The sequence below is a fragment of the Melitaea cinxia genome, chromosome 2, assembly GCF_905220565.1.
Source record: "Melitaea cinxia chromosome 2, ilMelCinx1.1, whole genome shotgun sequence".
Classification (NCBI taxonomy): domain Eukaryota; kingdom Metazoa; phylum Arthropoda; class Insecta; order Lepidoptera; family Nymphalidae; genus Melitaea; species Melitaea cinxia.
Window position 1 is genome coordinate 4,653,316 of NC_059395.1, and position 23,613 is coordinate 4,676,928.

The following is a 23,613-nucleotide window of genomic DNA, read 5'->3' on the forward strand; positions in this document are numbered from 1 at the left end:
ATTTTTATCGTAATTATTTAATGTAAATTATTATTTAAAATTGTAAAATTAAAATATATATTGTAATGTGTACGCGAATTTCACTCTTGATAATGAAACAACTTTTTCGGATTTTATCGGGGTTAAAGTTTTTTAAATGTCCGACGTTTCGGATACTTTACAGCAACCATGGTGACTAAGTTAATAAGCCGCAATAGAAACTAGAAAATAAAATTGTCTCAATATGTATATATTCATATTTTATATATGTTGAACAAATATACTATATAGTAATGTAATGTACCTTATTGCCGTACAATATTAGACACTGCGTAGCGACATAAAGAATTGTATTGTAATATGTACAATATTTACATTATGTTCAATCTTCAAAGAATGTAAATAAAACATGCGATAACACTTCGTTTATGATGTAATTTTATGATATTGAAAAGTGATTTTTTTAAAATAAATTTCTGATAACATTACAGCAACATTATTGAAAGGAAAAAAAATCGCAGAAAACAGATGAGCTAGACGCAGACAGTTTAAATCTCAACGAGGCCAACACTTATTAATGAGAAGTACTAAATCAGCTAACTCTCTTGGAAAATTGAAAAACTGTATATACCAGTTTTCATTAATTTACATTATAAACATGTATTACAAAATCATATTCCATATTAATTTTTAATGTTGTTATTTTGTTAGTACTTAGAATTAAGAATAGAGACATTTTTTTATTTGATAAATATGATTACTTTTAAATTGCGATCAAGACATTCAACACGCTTTAAATAAGACTTCTTAACTCCTCAAAAAAATTCCTCAAACAGCATCCAATATTTTGCAAAAATTATATTAAATCATTATTATTATGCTTGCAGAGTTTTCACACTCTGTACGTAAATACTACAAATATATGAATTATATTTCGTGTATTATGCTTCAGCCTGTAATATCCCATAGCTGGGGGCATAGGCCTTTTTCCCCATGTAGAAGGATTAGAGCTTAATCGACCACGCTGTTCCAATGTGGGTTGGCGGATGAATTCCCTACCATGAGTAACCGTAGTAGTAGTATGAGCGCTATCAGGTGTACATGATAATAACCGGGACCGACGGCTTAACGTGCTCTCCGAGGAAAGGTGGGGACACCTACAAGGACTGCACAAAGACCCAGATCACGACAAACATCTGTATACAAACGTTTGTCATGTGAGGGGATCGAACCCGTAACCGCCAGTGGAACAGCCACAAACCAGTGCCGTGACGGTTGCGCCAACGCGTGTCTCCATGTATTAACCACAAATTATTTTTCTAGAGAGCATCTTAGTTAAGAAAATAATATGATATACACGTCGAAAGACTTAAAGACTAATCAATTATTTAAACTCATACCCAATATTAACCTGTATCATATACCCTACTAGCATAATATAGCCTTCATAAAACCCGGATACAATCATACCGCATTAAACAAGACGCGAACACACGAATGGCACAAGTCATATTATTTATTAATGCACTTAAGTGGAGACCTTAATCTATTTAATAATTAAATTGGACCCGGCTAAGGGCGATCAATACCTGTGAACTGGCTCATAACTCTGCTTTTTATCGGAACATCTAGGATTTTATGATCGAAAACCTATCAGTATTTTATGACTTATATTACTTATTTGATAACTGACTCGATCTCATCTATTCTACTTATAAGTCACGCAATTATTTCTACATTAGTTTTTTATTACGTGTGTATAATAATAATAAAAAAGGATTTTTTAAGCGAATACCCAAAATTCGTCTAAGTTTAAGATGAATGATTGAAATTAAAAGCCTAAACAAAAACATTTTTAGATAAATGTCATGTCAAAAATTTATCTTTTTTACAGCCATGCTATTTTTTATATATATCTTTTAGTATGTGCTTATAACTAACGAAAATATGAACTATACATTTGCTTTGAAAATCTTTCGTTATTACTTACTAATAAAATAGTAACTATAACATAAAGACAAACTTTGGTTTCAACACAATAAAAAAAATTCGCTAGCTTAAAAAAACTGTAATAAAAACTTGAACAAGCTGATCTTATCGTGACGATCCATAAAATAAAATAAACTCCGATCTTAAAATATGAATTATTGATTACCATCTCAAAGTAGAATTGTCCTTTGTTTCTATGAATTTGTTATGAAAAACAATAAACCATGCATATCTAGGGATCTTGTTTTTTTGATAAATTGAAATGAAGTTTCATTCAAATTTATCTTCACAAGTTGACAAATTCATATCGATCACACTTGTTTCGAATATAAATTTTGTCAAAGAATATCATTTCATTTACAATATTCTACATATTTACAATTCACAACTTATAGTTATGGTATAAATCATGTCCGCGTGGAATTTTGCCGAGAATGTTGGCAGCATTTTCCCGTTGAATCGGTATGTCGATTCTCTGGGTAAAAAATGCACCAGCCCTCCCGTTACCAGTGGAGGTAATAAGACGAGCATTTATCTCCTTTAAAAAAAAACAGCACTACTACTCCAAGGTCTAAATGTTTCGACTGTAAAAGACACAAATAATACACATTACATTTTAGAATATATAATAAAGCCCATAATAAACGAATCACACTCAACGGCTAGGAATTATTCCCGCGTCGGGGGTTCAGAAACACAATACACTTTGTAATTCTAAATGTAAAATAAAACATTTAGTAATTAAATAAAATAATCATAAATATTTATACCTAAATTGAAAACAATTAAATACAAAACGTAAGCAAATTTATGAAATGTATAGCCGAATAATATTTTTTTACGATTAGGGTTTTGTAAAAAATGTTAACGTCATAGTCAGAAGTCGTATCAAATCTTAATTATCAATTATATTTCCTATAATCCTATTATATAATATTAATTATTAGTTATCAATTTATTTATACTTACGTGATATTGACGAAACAACGATATCGCCAATGCTTAAGAAATTAATTTCAAGTATTATAATTCGTGTATGATTGGCAAAATTAAAAGCGAAGATTGATTTTGTATTTAGAATGATTTGATTGAATGTATTATATAAAACTATAATATTATAAAGCTGAAGAGTCTGTTTGTTTGTTTGAACGCGCTAATCTTAGAAATTACTGGTCCGATTTGAAAAATTCTTTCAATGTTAGATAGCCCATTTATCGAGGAAGACTATAAGTTATATATCATCACGCTAATAGGAGCGGAGCACCAATGAAGAATATTTCAAAATCGGGGTTTTCTTCTTCCTTTTGAGAGTTTCGGCTGCGTGCGCTGCGTAAACAATTATAGTTTCGCAAAAATCATGTATGAAAGAATTGTTCCTATTCCACGCGGACGAAGTCGCGGGCAGAAGCTAGTATAATACTATACATATAAGTTTAACTACTACGTCTATTACCATGTCACTTTTGTGGAATCATCTTTGATAGGATTAATTAGTGTATATGGAATTATACTGTGGTTGATGTCTGAATCTCAGTGGGCGAAATTTCTGTTCGCTTAACAAAAGTTTCGTTTCTGTATCTTGTGTTATTAATACATTTCTTAATTATGAGCAATGCTTTTTTATACCAGCTATGCCCGCGACTTCGTCCGCGTGGAATTTAACAAAAAAGTTATTGTTCAATTTGCAGAGTTACAAAATAAATAAAATTCTAAAATAAAATTAGCCTTAGTTACTACTTATTACATCAGCTATCTGCCTGTGAAAGTTCCGTGCTAAAGGTCAAACCGTTTCAGATATTAGCCGGAACAAACAAAATTAATTTATAATAAAACAAAATGCTATAATTAAGAAAGTAAAAGTACATAAAGGCAATGTCTTTGTACTTCAGGCGAATGGTTGTTCAGAGAAATCTTCAAAGTTGAGCCCTGCGAGAGCATTTCAAACAAAGCGTTTCTTGACTGCTCGAATCGTATCAGAGGTAAGTTCAACACCTCAACTGCTCTAAAAGAAAAAAGTAAATCTCCCGTTTTTCAAATTCTTTGCTAGCGGATTTATTTTTTTAGTGGTTTATTATTTTATTTTTGGTCAGTCAGATAAGTCGTTGTCGAAATTATATATTTATTTACTTTAATTTTATTCTCATACATAAGGTTGTATGTTAAAAAAATATCTTATTTTAACCAACTTCAAAAAAGGAGGAGGTTACTCAATTCGACCGTATATATATATATATATATATATATATATATATATATTAATTAATGTATGTTCAGGGATAAATTCGTCGTTTATGAACCGATTTTGATCATTCTTTTTTTGTTAGAACGAGATATCCCAGGTGTGGTACCATGATAAAGAAACCGGGATTTGATGATGGGATCCCAGAGAAATCGAGGGAAACTCTTGAAAATCCGCACAACTTTTTACTGGGTGTACCAATTTTGATAATTTTTAATTTAATCGATAAAATATTTATTATGTGGTCACATTTAAATTTCATCGAGATCTGATTACAACTTTTGGAGTAATCTTTGATAATGCGTATTAACTTGACTATTTTTTCATCTACCTACGTTGTATTACTTGTCGATGTAATTGAAGTCGGTTTTTTTTCGTTTGCCTGCAAACACAATTATTATGGCACATGTATATAACCCGTTCATACTAATACAGTTTTTTTTTATATTAAAGGTAAAGATATCGATTCACTTGTGTTTTAGCGTTATGTATCTTTTTATCACTTTGTACGTTTAATAAAGTAATAAATAGCTAAATGGAAACTTAGATATGGCATCTCTAAACACACGCACACCTTGACAGTTGGCAATATGACTGTACATGTTGCGTAATTAAAAACAATTGTAGCGAGTCGTTTCTTTATATTGTTCTATCTAGACTAGTCTATTATTAAGGACAAAGGGCTTAATTACAAAGGCAATAGTTTTTATTCCTTGATATTTGGTCAAGAATTAATATATATTTTTTTTTATTTGGCAATAAGGACACTTATAGGTCAGGGATAAATGGACGATGTCAAAATTAAAATAATTCATTAGATAACTTGCTATGTCCGTGACTTTGTCCGCGTGAAATTTAACAAAATAAGTTATTGTTTATTTCGCAGCTATAAATAAATCTAAAACAAAATTAGCCTAAGTTACTCCTTATTACACCAGCTATCTGCCAGTGAAATTCCCGTAAAAATCAGTCCAGTCGTTTCAGAGATTAGCCGGAACAGACAGACAGACAGATAAAAATTATAAAAAATGTTATTTTGGTATCTACCATGTATACATACATATGAATTTAGTAAAAAGCGGTTATATTAACATTACAAACAGACACTCCGATTCTATTTATTTGTATAGATAATTACTAATTAATCTTATAATAATAGACATTTCTAGATATTGTATATTTCACAATATGTATGGAGTTAGTCTACTAAAAAAAACTTAAAAAACTCTTACCTTAGAATACATGAGACTGAGAGGAAGACTCATGGCAGTCGAGAGTATCCACACGAACACTATTTTGATTGTGACTCGCTTCCTAGTCTTGTTCCGTCCGAACCTCATAGGATAACGGAGGGATAGGTACCTGGAAACGTAATCTATGTTATTACGTGTCTTTTATTTATTATAAAGATAGATAAGTATCTTCTTTTCCACTCTAATATAATTAAGAGTGGTATTCAATTTTGTACAAAGCCGCGTTGGCGCAACGGTTACAGCCATGGATTGTACCGGTTGCGCTGGCGGTTGCTGGTTCGATTCCCGCACATGACAAACATTTGTATTGGCCATACAGGTGTTTGCCGTGGTCTGGGTGGTTGTGCAGTCCTTGTGAGTTTCCCCGCCGTGCCTCGGAGAGCACGTTAAGCCGTCGGTCCCGGTTGTTATCATGTACACCTGATAGCGATCGTTACTCATAGTAGGGAATATATCCACCAACCCGGATTGGAGCAGCGTGGATTAAGCTCTGATACTTCTCCTATATGGGGAAAGAAGCCTACCTAATAGTGGGATATTACAGGCTGTAGCGTTCAATTTTGTAAGTCACTTAATAAAAGAGGAGATTCTAAATTCGATTGTTTTTTTGCGATGTTTTTTTTAATCTGTGGTGATTGACGGTCTGACAAGTAGTTTTTGAGTTATAACTAAGAAATTAATAATCTACATTCTACTATACTTATCAATTTAAATTGAAGTCAGTTTTTTTTTGTTTGAGAACAAACAATTATTTCTTTGTTATATTTAAAGTCAAAAACTATTGAACTATTTAAAAAAAGAAATAGAATGCTACATTATTACAGCATGACATATCATAGCAGGCTATATCATAATGAAGTTGAGACTGTGCAAAGTTGGTATACTGTAAATTATAATTCAGCACTAAAACGCTACAAGTATTTAATTTTATTAGTGCATATTATTATAAAACCTTAAATTATGCGTTGATAGTGGTTTTTTCCATTAGTTTTATTTAGCTTTTGTCAAAATAATGTTTGTTGAGAGGTTTGTGGCTGGCTGGGAATAAATGCGTATGTTCTGAAGATTTCCGGAACTTTACGCAGGATCTCATGCTGCTAAAGGTCGTTGAATTTGCAATGGGTACATATATTTAGTTGTTTTTTTTTTTTAATTAAAATGCCTTAAACATTTTTCTCATGTTACCTAGAATATGTATAGAAAGTTGATTTCTAAATCTCCTAAATCAAATTAGAAGGAAGTCACATAATTGCTTTCGTGTTCTAGGAAGTTTGATGGGTGTGAACATTTGAATTTTAGTTACTATAAATAAAATATAATATCTATATAAATAAAAATAAATCGTCGAAGTGAATGTACGGGCATAACTTCCGAAACGACTGCACCTAAAATTCATCATCATTATTCATCATTTCAGCCTATTGCAGTCCACTGCTGGACATAGGCCTCCACAAGTTCGCGCCAAAAATATAACCTAAAATAGGACAGTTATTTTTTTTTTGTGTCGTTGTTGTATTTTTAGTACTAGGTTTTTGTAAAAGTAAACAAAAAAAAGAGTGTGCTTTAGACAACACGACTGAAGTAAAAATTCTTTAGCTCCATCTAGCTTATATCTCCTTCTGGACTTCTATTCGCTTCGCCCGATCACACTTATCGTAACGCCCTCGTCACCCAATCACCACCTTACCCCCAAGTCAAGCATGCGTAAGAAAATTTTACTCCAAAAACTTCACGAAAAAAGAATATAGCGTTACAAAGTTAGTCATATCCGTTAGTTTATAGTAACTCTCATTAATATCAATCGCTTTTAATTGCTTATTTTGATGTGAAATAAAAACGCGTAGGCGTTTATGGAAACAACTTGTTTTCATGCGTTTACGACTTGCGTTTCCATAAATTATAGTTTTAATTGTCCGCATGCGGTCAGTGTTGGAGCTGTATTGGAGGTATAAATAATTTTCTCTAGTATTATATTAAAATATTGTTACTATGTGCTTATGTGTCTGTTCCTAAAATAACTATCGTATTTTAGGTAACAGTCAATTACATATTGCATCCGAAGGAGGTTTTGCTTTATTCTCACAAAATGAAAAAGACGGGAAGCGCTTACTTTTAAATGTCTATATTTTTATAACAATACATTAATATGGTATTAAATACACAGTTTATACAGAATACACATCAAGCGATAAATTAACTAACATTTGAAGTCTTTTTTGAATACTATTATAGTAGACAGAATTGATTCAAAAAATATTGTGTTGGACGTCAACGTTTTGGATGTACGGATGATAGCAAAATAGCGCATGTGAATTTGAAAGCTCAAATAATTTCGATTTTTTACAATTAAATTTCGGAGCCTTCTGTGATTATCTGCAAGAACCAAATTAACTAATCGAACTTATTATTGTTGTATAGGCGATCCATAATTCCTAAACAAGCCACTAGAGGGCGTTGCTAGGTTAGCCTTAGACAGCCGTACAGTTTTGGATTTTCCAATTTTTTTAATACATACATAAATGTAATTTAATAATATGTTGCAAAAGGAGACGAGGTCACTTGAAAATTCTAAATCATATTCACTTGGAAATCTACCAACCCTCAAAGAAGAAACCAGGGTCACTACAAACGCTGATGTCTAGTAAAATTAAAACCATTTACGTAAGCCACAATTCATATGTCTAAGATATAGCGAACACATTTAGAAAGGCTTACATTTGACCCAATTCGGTGTAGCCAGTAATATTCTTTAGAAGAACAGACATCCCTCGGGAAATTTAATGCTGTCTTGAAAACCGAACTAAATTTAATAAGCTCATGTGCAAGACGATCTCTCGGCTTCATAATTTACTTGCTACGTGTGAGCGAGACATTCAAATTCAATTATAGGCCCACAAACTACAGACTTCCGATGACGACACTTTAGTCGTGATCGAAAAAAAAAGTATTTATGATGCAGTAAAGATTATAAATTACATCTAATAATATATGTACACAGATAATTAATTAATTATTCTCTTTGTAATTGAAATTTCAACAATATTAAATAATATATTAATTAGTAAACATTCAGTTTTATATATAACTGACTGAGTGACCACTGCTTTTTTATTTCTTGAATATATCTTTTTTTAACCGACTTCCAAAAAAGGAGGAGGTTCTCAATTCGACTGTATTTTTTTATGTATGTGACATCAGAACTTTTGATTGGGTGGACCGATTTTGACAAAAAAAAAAAAATTTAATCGAAAGGTGGTGTGCGTCATTTGGTCCCATTTAAATTTATTTGAGATCTAACAACTACTTTTCGAGTTATATCTAATAATGCGTTTTTACTTGACGCTTTTTTCGTGGACCTACGATGTATTATTATACCACATAACTTTTTACTGGATGTACCGATTTTGATAATTATTTTTGTTGGAAAGGAGATATCTCTACTTATCGATGTAATTGAAGTCGGTTTTTGTGTCGTTTGCCATCAAACACAATTATTTTATCATTCAAAACCTTGTTTTGATAATAACGAACACAAACAAGCTCAAAAATGAAGAAGTTCTCATTTCAATTGTACAATTTTTAATAATTATACATTACCTCAAATATTTTGACTAGGCAAAGCGATTTTGATGATTTTTATTTTATTCGAAAGGTGGTGCGTATCATATGGTCATATTTAAATTTAATTGAGATCTAACAAGTACTTTTTGAGTTATATCTAATAATGCATAATTTACTTGACTATTTTTTCGTCGACCTCCGTTGTGTATACTGCATAAACTTTCACTGGATATGCCGATTTTGATGTTTTTGTTGGATCAAAAGCCGATGCTTGTTTTGTAGACCTATTAAAATTTTATAATTTATGATAACGCGTATTTTCTTCACTATTTTTTCGTCTACTTACGTTGTATTACTTGTCGACGTAAATGAAGTCGGTTTTTTTTTTCGTTTGCGAGCAAACAATTATTATTTATATTGATTATAGTAATGGTCTGTAGTCTGTCACTACCCTTATACGTTAAAAAGGGATAACTTTACGGATTAATGTTCTACTTCAAACATTAAACTTTTGATCGTGATTGGGTTTTTGTTTTGTGTCTTTCGCTACTCGTTAAATAGATTGGCGTGTATGACGTCACGATTATTACGTCATCACTATTGCTTATTTTTTATGTAATCATGAAGAGTAGTTTTTAAATGGGAATGATATCATTTGATTAAAATAATTTATTTCGTAGTATATATTTGAACTGAAAAATGTGAAAATCATAATTATTAATATTTTATAATTATTTATAGATTTTTATGTTTATTATGTTTGTTTTTTTTAATAAAGTAGCTGTGAGTTTTATCTTTAGAGATTTAAGATTAAAATTATTGACTAAATTAAGAGGGGTATTTTTATTTTTATTTTAGCTAAAATCATTGTACTAAATCGTCGATATTTAAATATTTGTGGAATAATCTATATTTTACTCTTGTGCATGTTTGTGTGTATTGGAATATTTATATAAATATATTTACATACCTGTCAACGCTTATGGTACATAGATGCATGATGGACGCCGTGCAGAGCAGAACATCCAGGCAGATCCACGTGAGGCAATATACCGCGGGCAGTGGAAAGTAGCCTGCAAGGAAAAGGATGTTGGTCTTGAAGCAATTGTTTATGTACAATATAATTATATTTACAATAAAACCGAGTAAAAATTAATAAATTAAACTTTATTGTATACCAGAACACCCGGTGAATTTTATACTGATATATTTTTTTCCTTTAATTTATCGATTTTTAATACAATACAATATAAATACACTCGCGGTCTTATCACTAAAAGAGCGATCTCTTCCAGACAACCTCTAGCACGAAAAAGGACGTGACAAAGAATTAGGCGGCATGGATGTGTACATACATATATAGACATACAATCATACATGTAAATATATATGTATATACATTTCGGCGGTTTATTTTTATTTATATAGAAGATAAAGATATAAGTTGACGGTAGTTATTGCGCTAGTTATCGTGATGCGTTTTGATATATGTAATTTACTTGGGTTTTAACACTTCTTTTCCATACATTTTGATATAAACGATACACAAATAAATAAATACAAACGTCACACCCAGACTTGGAGCGAAAATCGAAACAAACCAACCGACGAAGCAGAAAAATGGATCGCTTCAAACTGCCCCAACAAGTTAGTCGAAAATATTTATTTATTTTCAAAAAAATATTAAAACTGCCCAAAAACTAGTTAGGTATGACAAAACAGGGTTGGTCAAATATTTATTTACAGATTGACGAAAAATGTTTATTCAGGGCGCGTTTGTGTGAAAAATTACACGGTCATTAGTATCGGATTTCGTCATATACATTACTGAAACACTGCTAGTGGGCGAATTCTTAGTAACAATTTTATTACATATTGATTTATTTGATTTATTTGATTTATTTGTTGTTTGATATCTTTATTTACTTTTATTCATATTTATATTGATTTACTAACATTAGATATAAGTTGTTTTTGTAATACTAACATTAAGATATGGACTACTTATGTCTGAAACAAAATAAATAAATAAATAAATAAATAAATAAATAAATAAATTACAAAGTAATCAATGAATTCTCTGAAAAACGAACGCCATTTTGCATTTTAATGTTTCATTATCGATTGAAATTGAAAGTTAATTATAAAATGGCTGTACCTATATCGGTATTAAATTCGTTGGATGCTACAAAATGAAAGTTTAATAAAATAATTTGAAAGAGATAGGGAAGTTTAGATTGAGCATCAGACGCAAGTTTACCGTTGTTTTGAATAGATTATTTGAATTAAAAAAAAAATGGTTAACAAGAAGAAGTATTTTGGGAAATATACAGAAGTTTTGAAGAGTAAAAAGTGTTTGCTGTTCTACTTATATAAAAATTTTGTACTGATACCAAGAATGTAGTATTATATAATACTTCGAGTTTGGTAGTGTCTAGAATAATATTAAAGTTTTGTAAGAACCATAATTTTCAAAAAAGCATGTATACGGGCGTACATCGCCACCTGATGTCGAGTGGCTACCGCTACCCAGAAAATCTACGACATATCGAGTTTCTTGTGCACAGTCGGCTTAATACATTAAGATTTTTTTCCATAAAACATAAACAAGTATGATTGATTAAATTTCACGGGTTCGAGAGCTGACGGGGCTCAGACAGAGTCAAGTCAGACAGTCAACAGACAACGTCTGACAAGTCAGATAGTAATTAATATAATTTCAATTTCTTTTGAAATTTGTACTTAAAAGGTATTAACTTAACCCTATTGACTATCTTGTCTGCGTCTGTCTTTGTAACTTGCTAAATAAAATTTTTATGACCTAAAATCATGAAATGTTTTTTTTTTTATATATAAAAAATATATTACATTATTATTGTGTTTGCAGGCAAACGGAAAAAAAACCGACTTCAATTATATCGACAAGTAATACAACGTAGGTATGACCACGTGATAAACATTGGCTTTCGATTAAGTTAAAAATCATCAAAATCAGTACATCCAGTAAAAAGTTATGCGGATTTTTGAGTTTTCCTCGATTTCTCTGGGATCCCATCATCAAATCCTGGTTTCCTTATCATCATATACTACACCAGGGATATTTGCTTTCCAATAAAAAAAGAATTATCAAAATCAGTTCATAACGACGACGTAATGACGAAGTTATCCCCGAACATCCATAATATATGTATATATACGGTCGAATTGAGTAACCTCTTCCTTTTTTCGAAGTCGGTTAAAAAAGTAGGAGTTTAATGCTTGATTTTTCTTACTTTGACGTTGAGATAAATGGCCCAATCCTAATGGGTCTACTTATAGTTTTTTACTAAATCTTTTGAGATTTTTATATGCAAAAGTTAAGCAAAGGCTAGATGGCCAGGCTATTAAGCAAATTATTACAAATTTAAAATATATATAAAATTATATAAAAGTTTGTATGTGTGTTTGTGTTGTACATAAGGCTGAATTGTCGCATATTTAAAATGAACAAAAAATTTACTTTTTCCTATTTTCCAGATAACTTATTGTATTGGATTTAGCACAAATAACAGAAGACCCTTATTACCCTACCAAGAATATTAAGTATATTATAAAATAAAATAAAATCCCTGGAACGTCAATCCATGAGAACGAATCCGCAGCTGTTAAAACATGGAGCTCGATCTTTGACTATTTAATACAAAGTTTGAACGAGAACAAAAGTATTCAGGAGTTGTTTCCTAAATTAGTTGAAATACTTTGTGGATTCAGAAGTTAATTCCAAGTATTATATTCGAGAATGTTACAGTTGTGGCAATTAGGGTCTTTGTAAGTTTTTAATAAGTTGTTGTAAGACCGGTGCTTTGTCTTTGCTTTCGTATATAATACTACCTGATCCCGCAAACGTTGTTTTGCCGTATATTTTATTAAAATTCTCAACCCCCTCCCTATAACTTAGGAGAATGAAAAATAGATGTTGGCCGATTCGCAGACCTACCCGATATGCAAACAAAATTCAAGCCGTTTCAGAGGAGTTTAACTACAAACACCGCGACACGAAAATTTATATATAAGATTTTTTATACAGACTACGACTTTATTTTTTCTAAAGTTTTATATACTGTATACGATTGTATATTTCAATGTTCATGTTTGTATTTTTTTTAATCTTAACATATTATTTCTTAACATATTTAAGACGAAAAATTAATGTTTTCTCGTATCATCATTTGAAAAGAGTTGTCTTTATTTTTCTGTTATTACAATTTGATGGGAATGCGTATACAAACTAGTTGACGCAGCGAACTCTAGTGATAATAATAATAATAGGTTAAATTGTTTATTTTATTTATTTATTTATTTATTTATCTGTCTTAAATTTAGTCTGTACGAGATTTTGTACGTATTAATCATACTTTTAATCTTTACATATTTACTTTTACTGGTAAAAGTTCAAAATTAATAGGTGATTATTGTAGTCTTATTTTTAGCCCGTTAGCGTAGTGTGCAGTGCTTTCTTGGGGCTGTGGATTCGATTCCCGCCCCATGTCTGGGTGTAATATATATACTTTTTATATATGTATTATGTATATGTATTTATCGAAAAAAAAAATGTAGCTATACCGTTCGGCTGTTACTTATAACACAAGCATTATGTCTTATGACAGACGACCGAGTTAAATGTTAAGGATTTTTTTTATATTACAGTATAAGATTTACATTTTAAACGGACTTTCTAAACAAGATTATTCCTCATCATAACTTGATGAGTAATATATGTTTTTTCGTTTTTGTGTAATATATCTAAATATTTGTATATACGTCTAAAAATTACACTTGTCTATGTTACTTAAAATTACACTTGTGTATGTGTCTACACTATGTCTATGTGTCGTTTTGTACAAGTGTTTCTTTTGCTTAAGACAGCTGTAAAGGCCGTTGAAATAGAAACTTTTCAATTTCAAGGTTTAATGACACTTTTCCAAAGATAAATTTTCATTTATAAAAAAAAGCACCGAAAATAAAAAAAGTAATTTTAAGAAAGTCTTTAATCATTCTTCAGACAAAAGACCGGTCGCTAATGAGAAGGTTGGAACGTCATTCATTATGCTACCCGATTGGGACTTTTCGGTCGAATACATTTATTACCATTCGTTTTTGACGTCTATCGCTTATTTACGTTTCACAATATTTTACAAAGGATTTAGTTTCTATAAACAAAAGAAGAATTAATAAAAATAACGGACTTAATCAAAAATCACCAATCGATAATATATAAAACAGGCAACTTTAAAAGGTTGATTCAGTCTGTAATATCCCACTTCTAGGCGTAAGCTTTTATTCGTGTGGGAGTATAGTAAATTTTAATAAATTGGTTTTAACTCATAATGTTTGAAAATGGGATATCTGGCGCAGACTTGGGGTCTAGCAGTGGACCGTAATAGGCTGAAGTAGGTGTGTGTGTGTGTGTGTTTGTTTATATAGACAAATAATCTGAAGAATTATTTATTTATTTGTCTTGGTGTAAATCTAATTAAAATTTATGTTCGTAATGTGTTACTAAACGAAAAACACGAGAGCAGCCATTGGGCTACTTTTTTATACGTTTTTTAATATTTCAGAATTTTCTTATAAAATGAGAAATTAAAAGAATTACATTAAAATGCAACTATTATTTAAACATCATACTTTTGCCACTTCACATGACAAGACAACGTGAATCTGGGTAGCAAGAACTAAATAATTATGTTTAAGTTTACTTATGAGGAGCTCCATGGGCTTTAATCACGAAGAAACCGAACCATAAATGTTTAAGTATTTAATTTTAAAATTGAAAATTCTGAATTATATTTCAGCAATTTTTTCGAGTTTTTATTACATTGCCTTATGAGTATATACAAAAAAAAATTAAAAAAAAAGTAATGAAAGGAAGGAAATAATTTAAACAAAGATTTGAACAAAGGGTTTTAGGTTTTCCGCTTTCCTTAACATTAGTTTGCTTTTAATCTTCATTATAATTTTTATTTCGAATTTTTTAAGTAAAGTTCATTTATGCTCGTTAAAATATACAGAGTTTTTAAATACTTTTTGTATTTTTTTAATGCTGAATCTCTTAACTGTCTTTACTAAGAAGTTAAATTATAAATTACAATAAGAATGTGACACAAAACACCCAAAGTGTGTTTGGTGAAATATGTATAAATAACCAAACAACGCGTAATTTGTATTCAAAATGAAAATAACTTTAAATAGCAAAAAAAAAAAAAAAACAACCAATGACCTCTACCATCCCAGACCGATTTGTCATGGGCAGGATTGAGTGCGACTGACAATGTATAACACGTTGGTAGAACCAGTGCTGAAACGTCGTCTAAAAAGTGAACTATTTTTAATTAATTTTTAACGATTGGAATTGACATGTTTGGAACACGACTGAAAAAAATGCAACACTTATTTCTCACTTCAAATCTATATTCACAATACACACTTTTAACTACATTGAATAATTTATCACACTAATCACTTATACACCACTTATCGAGTAGCAACGTTAACCGCACAATAAATAATAATAACTGTTTTTTCACTTACAAATTATCATATTTAAAGGTCAAAAATCCCGCCAATAGATAATAAAGATGGCGACGGACCAATCAGCAAATTAGTATCAACTATCGTGAATATGGTGTCTCCATATTTTTGTGCTCTTCCGGTGCTTCAACAAATAATAATCACAGTAAGAATTTTATTGACAATCTTATAAAATTATTAGTAGCATACATCTAAACGATGACAGTATTTATTTTGTAACTACCCTACAAAACAAATAACAAAGATAGCGCTTGGTTAATCGTAAATGAACATTAATTATTCGGAAGATGGTGTCACCACCTTCTATAGATTACAGGCGCCGTGTATCAATGATTTTTTTTCCTATTCAATCTAAAGTTATTTAATAATTTACGCACAGTTAAAGACCATATATATAACATAAGACTTGCCACACCGTAATATCAAAAATATTGGATTAGTACGAGAAAATTTTTGGGATAAAGGTAGCAAAATATAAAGAAGTAGAATTTAATCGATGCCATGTTACAATGAGGGTGAGGTTGATAAACGATCCGACGTCTGAATGAACGTGACGCTATTTGCGATTTAGCTAAATGTAAAGATCGCGTGTTTAGTTCGGTCTCAAAAACAATGTGAATTTAGAAGTGTCTCCTGCGAAAGGACAAAACTTTCTTTAATATTCTACAATTTCTAACCTCAAGAAATATTCCCTTCTGTTATTGCTGTTTATTATTTGAAGTAGCTGTAACAAATATAGCATGTCCTTTATGGGTAGGAATTAGGTTAGCGCGGCATTTTATATTTCATACTTAATATCTGTGACAATATCCCAAATTCCACTATTAATATATTTTATTTTATTCTTTTTATTTTTTGCGCGAACTTGTGGCGGCCTATATCCAGCAGTGGACTGCAATAGGCTGGAATGATGATGATGATGATATTTTATTCTTAATATTTTCGCTAACCCGCAATAGAGCAGTGTGTTATATTAAACTGCGGCACTTTTTCAATATATAGAAGGAAGCCTATGTCCAGCTGTGGGATGTAACATCTCCTTAACCTTAATACTTATGGAGTTGGTTGGCACTGATATCATGTAATATTGTAAATAAAGACTAGTATTTTTTCAAATTCAACTAGGATGACAAACAAGCATTCAGTTCATCTGATAGTAAGCAATTACCGTAGTTTATAGACGCCTGCAACACCAGAAGCATCACAAGCGCGTTGCCAACCCTATCCTCAATCCTCACGTTACCTTACTCACCATATGAGTATTATTTAGCTGTGTCGTTTAGTTCGTAGAGTTATAAAATAAATAAATTTCCAGCCAGTGAAAGCCAACCGTTTAGAGAGATTAGCCGAGATAAACAGAAAGACAGACAGACAGCCAGAATTGTAAAAAAAAATTTTTTGTGGATGTAACGTGTATATACACGTTCCATTACACATTACGTATCCATATGAATATAGTAAAAAGCGGTTATTTTAATATTACAAACATACTTTAATTTTATTTATTTGTATATTTTTGTATAAATATTATTATTGTACAGATATAAAAAGAAATATATAGATTTAGATATTCTCACATTCATAATTTAACCAAAAGTCAAAACTAAACTCCAGCAATAAGAAACTTCATATAACAATGCTGCATCATTCCTATTCGAATACCCGAGAGGCTAAGAATTACAAGACATTTGAATTGATAATCTGCAACAGTTTGTAATATCAAAGGCGAAATAGAACTATATTTGAATATCCTGCCAAAGACTTACTAATTATTATTCGAGTGAAGACTGTTTGTCAAGCGCACACACTAACGTTCAAATTTGCACACGTTTTCAAATGGATATACGAGTGTACACATGTGACACATTGATGTAATGATCATAAATTCTCAACACACGATTTTCATTTTACTGGAGGTACTTAAGTGTGAAAAACTTATACATTTATTATAATGATTTGTTCTATTTTCGTATTTCACTTAACCTCTGTTCTACTCCATAAGAAATGATATAAGGTCCGTGTTGTGAGTAAAATAAGGGAAATGAAATTTTGTGATCATTAACGTTGACCAGTGACGCGACCTGCCCTGAAAGTGACATTTCACGCAACGTCACTTGCGAGTAAGAGATAAATATAAATTTAAATACAATGGTCATCATTCTTAAAGAGTAAACTAACGTCTATCGGAAATGAAAAACTCATTTTTTTATTTTAATGTATGTATTAGCAGTGCCCGCGACTTCGTCCGTGTGGAATTCAACAAAAAGTTATTGTTCAGTTCGCAGTTATAAAATAAATAAATTTCGAAAATAATAGCAGCCTAAGTTACTCTTTATTACATCAGCTGATCTGTCAGTGAAATTCATGTCAAAATCAGTCCAGCCGTTTCAGAGATTAGCCGGAACAAACAGACAGACAGACAAAAAAATGTAAAAAAAATGTTGGTTTGGTATATGTACCGTGTATACATCCATATGCATTTAATAAAAAAGCGGTTATTTTAATATTACAAACAGACACTCCAATTTTATTTATTTAGACTCGACAATCTCATTATTACAATATATTAGACTCGACAAGACTCGAACTATCTACATTTATTTCGTACTTACCTAACCTTTAAACGCGAACTATGTTGCCTTTTGAAAAATAAATAAATTTATTTACAAACATATTACAAAATATACATATTAACGTGTTCTTATGATTAGATATTTACTAGCTATGACCCGTGATACCGCCTGAGGTCATTTGAATATTGTATTGCCTACAGTCTTCCTCGTTTCATGGACTATACAACACATATTTTTTTCAATTCGAACCAATAATTTTTGATATTTAAAAACAAAAAAAAAAAATGATCAAACAAACAAAACTTCAGCTATAAAACGTTAAAAGTAACATTTTAATTAAAAATCAAAGGCGTCATCAAGTAGATACATGACGCAACTGTACGAGGAAAAAATGGATGATGTCACCGTAGTAGTAATTGAAAACAACCTTTATAATAATTGTTTGACTAGCCCCTTGGCGCAGTTTGTTGTCCTGTTGGTTGCGGTTTCGATTATTACCTGAGTCTGGGTGTCATATTTGTATTTATATATATATTATTTCTATGTATATTGACTAACTTGACTTGGGGAGTAAGCTGGTGAATGCGGACGAGAGCGTTACGTGATCGGGGAACGGAAGATGGAGATATAAGTCTAAAACACACTCGGTTTTATATAGTTTGTATACTACGTATTATATCTTGTACTGATTTTGTGAGGCTAATTTGAAAAGGTCACTAGTCACTAGGTTTCAAACCCGTATTTAATATCGAAATGATACTATTGAAAGTTAAAGCATTCAGTACTGATGCGGTGCTCCACGCTCATTGCATTTCAAAGGAATTCTAAATCTAAAGATATAGCGATGCCTGATACTATTGATGGATAGATTATATAGCTCCTTAGATATTGGTGATACGAATAGTCTGCCTTATTTACTATTTCTATTACGTATGTTTTGATTGGTTCTGAAATTGATCTAATACCTAATCTAATATATAAAATTCTCGTGTCGCGGTGTTTATAGTTAAACTCCTCCGAAACGGCTTAACCGATTCTCATGAAATTTTGTGTGCATATTGGGTAGGTCTGAGAATCGAACAACATCTATTTTCATCCCCCTAAATGTTAAGGTTAGTCCACCCCTAATTTCTTTTTTTAATTTTTTGAAAAAATATTTTATTGTTATTTTTTTATGATTTGGTGTTGAAAAATACATACAACCCTAAATTTTCACCCTTCTACCACCAACCCCTATTTTTAAATAGCGTTTAGCGGGAAGACAACGTTTGCTGAGTCAGCTAGTATATATATATATAATCATTTGATTATAATTTTATAACAAGCAAGAGCAAAATGTTTACGAAAACTTCTAATAAACCTCATAAACTTTAATATAATGGAATATATCTTGTACAAATATATTTTGTGTGTATATGTTTATGTAGGTATACACCGTTTAAAGGTATGAATATTGTATTATAAAACTATGTTTAGTATTATAAATTAATTTAACTATGTGTGATAAGCTTGCGTTATTGATTGCGCACTTTTACCGACATATTTTTCCTATACTACTTCTATTAAAGGTTGCCTGGAAGATATCGCTATAAGCGATAAGGCTGCCATTGCATACATTATTTGTTTTTGTATCAAATTATTCTAATATGTATCTTTTTTTTTATGTTCAATAAAGCTTAATAAATAAAATATCTAATATTTAAACCGAGGTAGGACACAGCAGAAAATTTCCTGGTCAAAATATGGAGTAGCCTGACGGGGGTAGAGTACCTCGACCTTACAGACGATCACAGCTTAATATAACTGCTTTCAAGCAGTGTTGTGTTATTGTGGTGAATAAGTTGACCAGAGTTCCTGGGGGGAATTAACAAAAGTTTCAGAAGTCTATAAGCTACGGTAATCACTTACCATCTAGGTAAGCCGTACGCTTGTTTGCCGACTAGGTTATATATTTAAAAAAAAGTTTTATTTTGTACCAATGTAAGGTAAATAAGCACAAGGCTATTAGCCATACACGCCTTTAATATTAGGAAGGTCCTAACCAACCGCCCACCGTCGTAACACAGTGTATCCCTAGAACGTTAGGCCACCTTAATCAATTTTAAACACTATAGCAGTATTATTTAGGGAGCCTTGTTAAGGAAGTCGTATATTTTACTAAATAGCGCAAGTCAAACAGGTTGAAAAAGTTGTTTAATAACTACGATCGTTTATTAATACTTCGATTAAATATTTAACCCACCTCAAACCAATTACCAATCATTATAATTTTCTCAAGAAGTTAATTTTATGTTGTTCTGTAGTGTGTATAGAACTTTAAATAAATTTCCAGTAATTATTTTGACATTTATATAAAAATAAATTCCCATTAAATCAGTGATTAGATTAATTTTGTGTATTGACTTCGATAATTTTATTATTTTACACGAAAGAATAAGAAACTTTAAAGAAAAAAATTAAAAACTGTAGGTAATTTATAAGGTAGACATTATAGAATCAGTCTTATGTAATAAAAGTCATGATTTAGACCTGGAGAGATACGAATTTGTGACACATTAGTTGAGGAATGTTCTATTAGTAGAACTTTGGATATAAAGTATGACGTGAATACCTCATCATAAGTCTATAGAAGTTCTTGTTGCTAAATATAGTCAACTATTATGTCTACTTAGAACGGTCCCTAAGCTTTGAACTTGAAGCACTTACTTTGTGTTCATATTTAGAAAGTCTGCATTGCACTTTGTTGACTGAAGACGGATATTTTTAAGTTACTAGGAAGTCATTTTTTTAATTGTTCAGTTCGAAGAAAATCTAAGTAAAATGATCATTTAAAAATATTTTTATTATTTATCAGTCTTATCATATTCAGCCAGTAGTTCCCAAGCACGGGCAGATCATCAATATTAAAGGGAAGTTTTCGAGTGCACATACTCACCAAAACCATCGACCAAAGATACATAGACCATATTTGACAATCATTGATAAAATGTCCTTTTATAATTAAATCACAAATTGCAAAGAAGTTTTAATACATAAATAGATATTTAATATAATGAAATTAATCAATTAATGATATAAAGAAGGCTTACCTCGCACCAATGTCAGTATCCCAACAGGCATTACAAGCACCGCTACTAGTAGATCAGTGATCGCGAGCGACATCAGGAAATAGTTGGTCACATTCTGCAGCCTCCTCTCCAGATATATCGCAAGACACACGAGCACATTCCCAGCCGCAGTACACACAACTAACGCCAACGCGATCAAAGCCCACCAATTGTTAACTACTTTCTCATCGGCCACATCCGTCCCATTACTCGTCACATTGATCAGTTCAATGAACTCTTTTAAAGAGAAATTATCCCATTTGTAATTTACGTTACTATTAAATAAAATCCCCTGGTATTCGAGCTCATTCATTGTGAGACTTTTTACGCAGCGCTGTCTTTAATTTCATTTTCGTTCTTACACATTTCATCTTATTTCGTAAATGTGATAAATATTGTTCGGTGGATCCATTTTCTTGTTCATTTTCAGTTCGCCATTCCACTTGTAGTATGCATCTGTGAAAAGAAAATTGAGAAAATTAAAACGACTTCTCTTTAGAGTTAGAAGTGACGTTTCGAGTTGGGTAAATGTGATTTTAAATTTCACAACGGTTTTCGTGGTACGAATTTAAAGCGAGCAAATTTGTTTCTTTACCAGTAATGGAGGTAGTGGTAAGCAAATGTGGTTTTTGACTTTACGCTATAAATTTTCTTTTGACGGTAACATATTTTATATTTATTCTGAATAAATTTTCCGGTTAGATTTTCACATTTATACATCGTGTACGTCTTTGTCTACACACGAGTAAATCTCGTATAATACAAATTTCATACTCCGTATTATTAAACTTATTTACGCAGCTATGTTGACATTATAGTATCTGTTAAATATAAATTATATAATCAAATTTAACAATTGGTTCACAGATGAAAAATAAATATACATTTTGTAACAGTAATTCCTAATAACTTCATTATAATGATAACAATAACTTGGACAAAAGTCTTCTAAATATTTTACCAAAAGTAAAAGCAGGTTTTAATAATAAGAACTTATAATGGCGTTAATAACTATGTACATTACAGTTCCATTACCAGAGATACGAGTCAAACTCTATATAAATTTAAATGATCGTATCGTTCGGATCGGTTTTATTCGAAATCCAATCTCGACATTACACGGAATAGGCCTGTTACTGTATCGTGAATAAATGTCCATAAATTTATTTTACAACTGAATTGTACAATATGTGTTGTCAAGTAACATAAGATTAATATACTTAGGATTTTACATTCATTGTGTCTAAGTCTGTTTATTGCGGAGATCTTGGAAGCTTTAAATATCTACAAAATACACACACGGTCGTCTATTCTTAAATTAAGCAACTTATTATTGTATTATAGGTAACAGCCGACTGGTATAGCTACATATTTTTTTTTTCGATAAACATACTTATAAATAATACATATATGAATATATAAATATTGATATTACACCCAGATTCGAGGTGGGAATCGAACCCACATCGGAGCAGAAAGCAGGGTTACTACAAACTGCGCCAACGGGCTAGTCAAAAAGTTAAATTAAAGTAACTTACAAACCAATTTTGATAGATGTAAGAAAATTATTTATTCGATTTCCTCAGAAAAATAATAAGAATGATAGATGGAATTGTTAACCATATTAAAAAAATACAAGCATTTGAAAAGATATGTGTTACACGCTACGTCGTAGAGGATACCTACGACTGCTACGTCAACTCTACGCAACTTCATATTCGTAGGCTGTGTTATAATATAGGCTCCCATTGTAGTCTTAATTTGAATGTAGGATAATACGCTTTTATACTCAGACTTTAAGTTTAGATTAGTTACTTCCATAATACTGTTATAGTATTAGTTGTCAAAGTTTTTACGGTGTCATTACTAATTAAGGAAACATCATTACATAGTATAAAACAAAGTCGTTTCCCGTTGTCTGTGTGCTTAAATCTTTAAAACTACGCAACAATTTTTGATGCGATTTTCTTTAGTAAATAGAGTGATTCTAGAGGAAGGTTTATATGTACAATACATGCATAATATAGTAGAGGAACATTGGTAGTTTTTGCAACCGTGCGAAGCCGAGGCGGGTTGCTAGTATATCATAAAATATCGTGTTCAAATCAAGTTTACAGATATTCTTGCTTATGTAATTTGGTTGATGACACTATTAACAACTTTGTAAGTTGTATTCTCCATATCTCCAAGACCCATCATCTACGAAGTCCGCTACGAACTTTAGTCGATCTATTTCTTACTTGGTTGTAAAGTTGTTTATCTTTCAAGTTTATTACTATAAAATAATTAATCAATGTGACTTAGTTTTGAACTTCTATGAATTGCAATTAAATACATACATT

The 23,613-nt window shown here is 31.0% G+C and overlaps 1 protein-coding gene across 1 annotated transcript in view; it reads right to left on the reverse strand.

Annotated features, from left to right (window-relative positions):
* LOC123667252 (5-hydroxytryptamine receptor 1A-alpha) overlaps positions 1-21,584 on the reverse strand; it is a 37,055-nt gene extending 15,471 nt beyond the window's left edge. The window contains exons 1-3 of the mRNA XM_045601213.1: positions 21,254-21,584; positions 9,992-10,094; positions 5,440-5,569 (exon numbers count right to left, since the gene is read on the reverse strand). Coding sequence (XP_045457169.1) covers positions 5,440-5,569; positions 9,992-10,094; positions 21,254-21,584 — 564 coding nt within the window. The remainder of the gene's footprint in view (positions 1-5,439; positions 5,570-9,991; positions 10,095-21,253) is intronic.
* Positions 21,585-23,613: the final 2,029 nt, after the last annotated feature.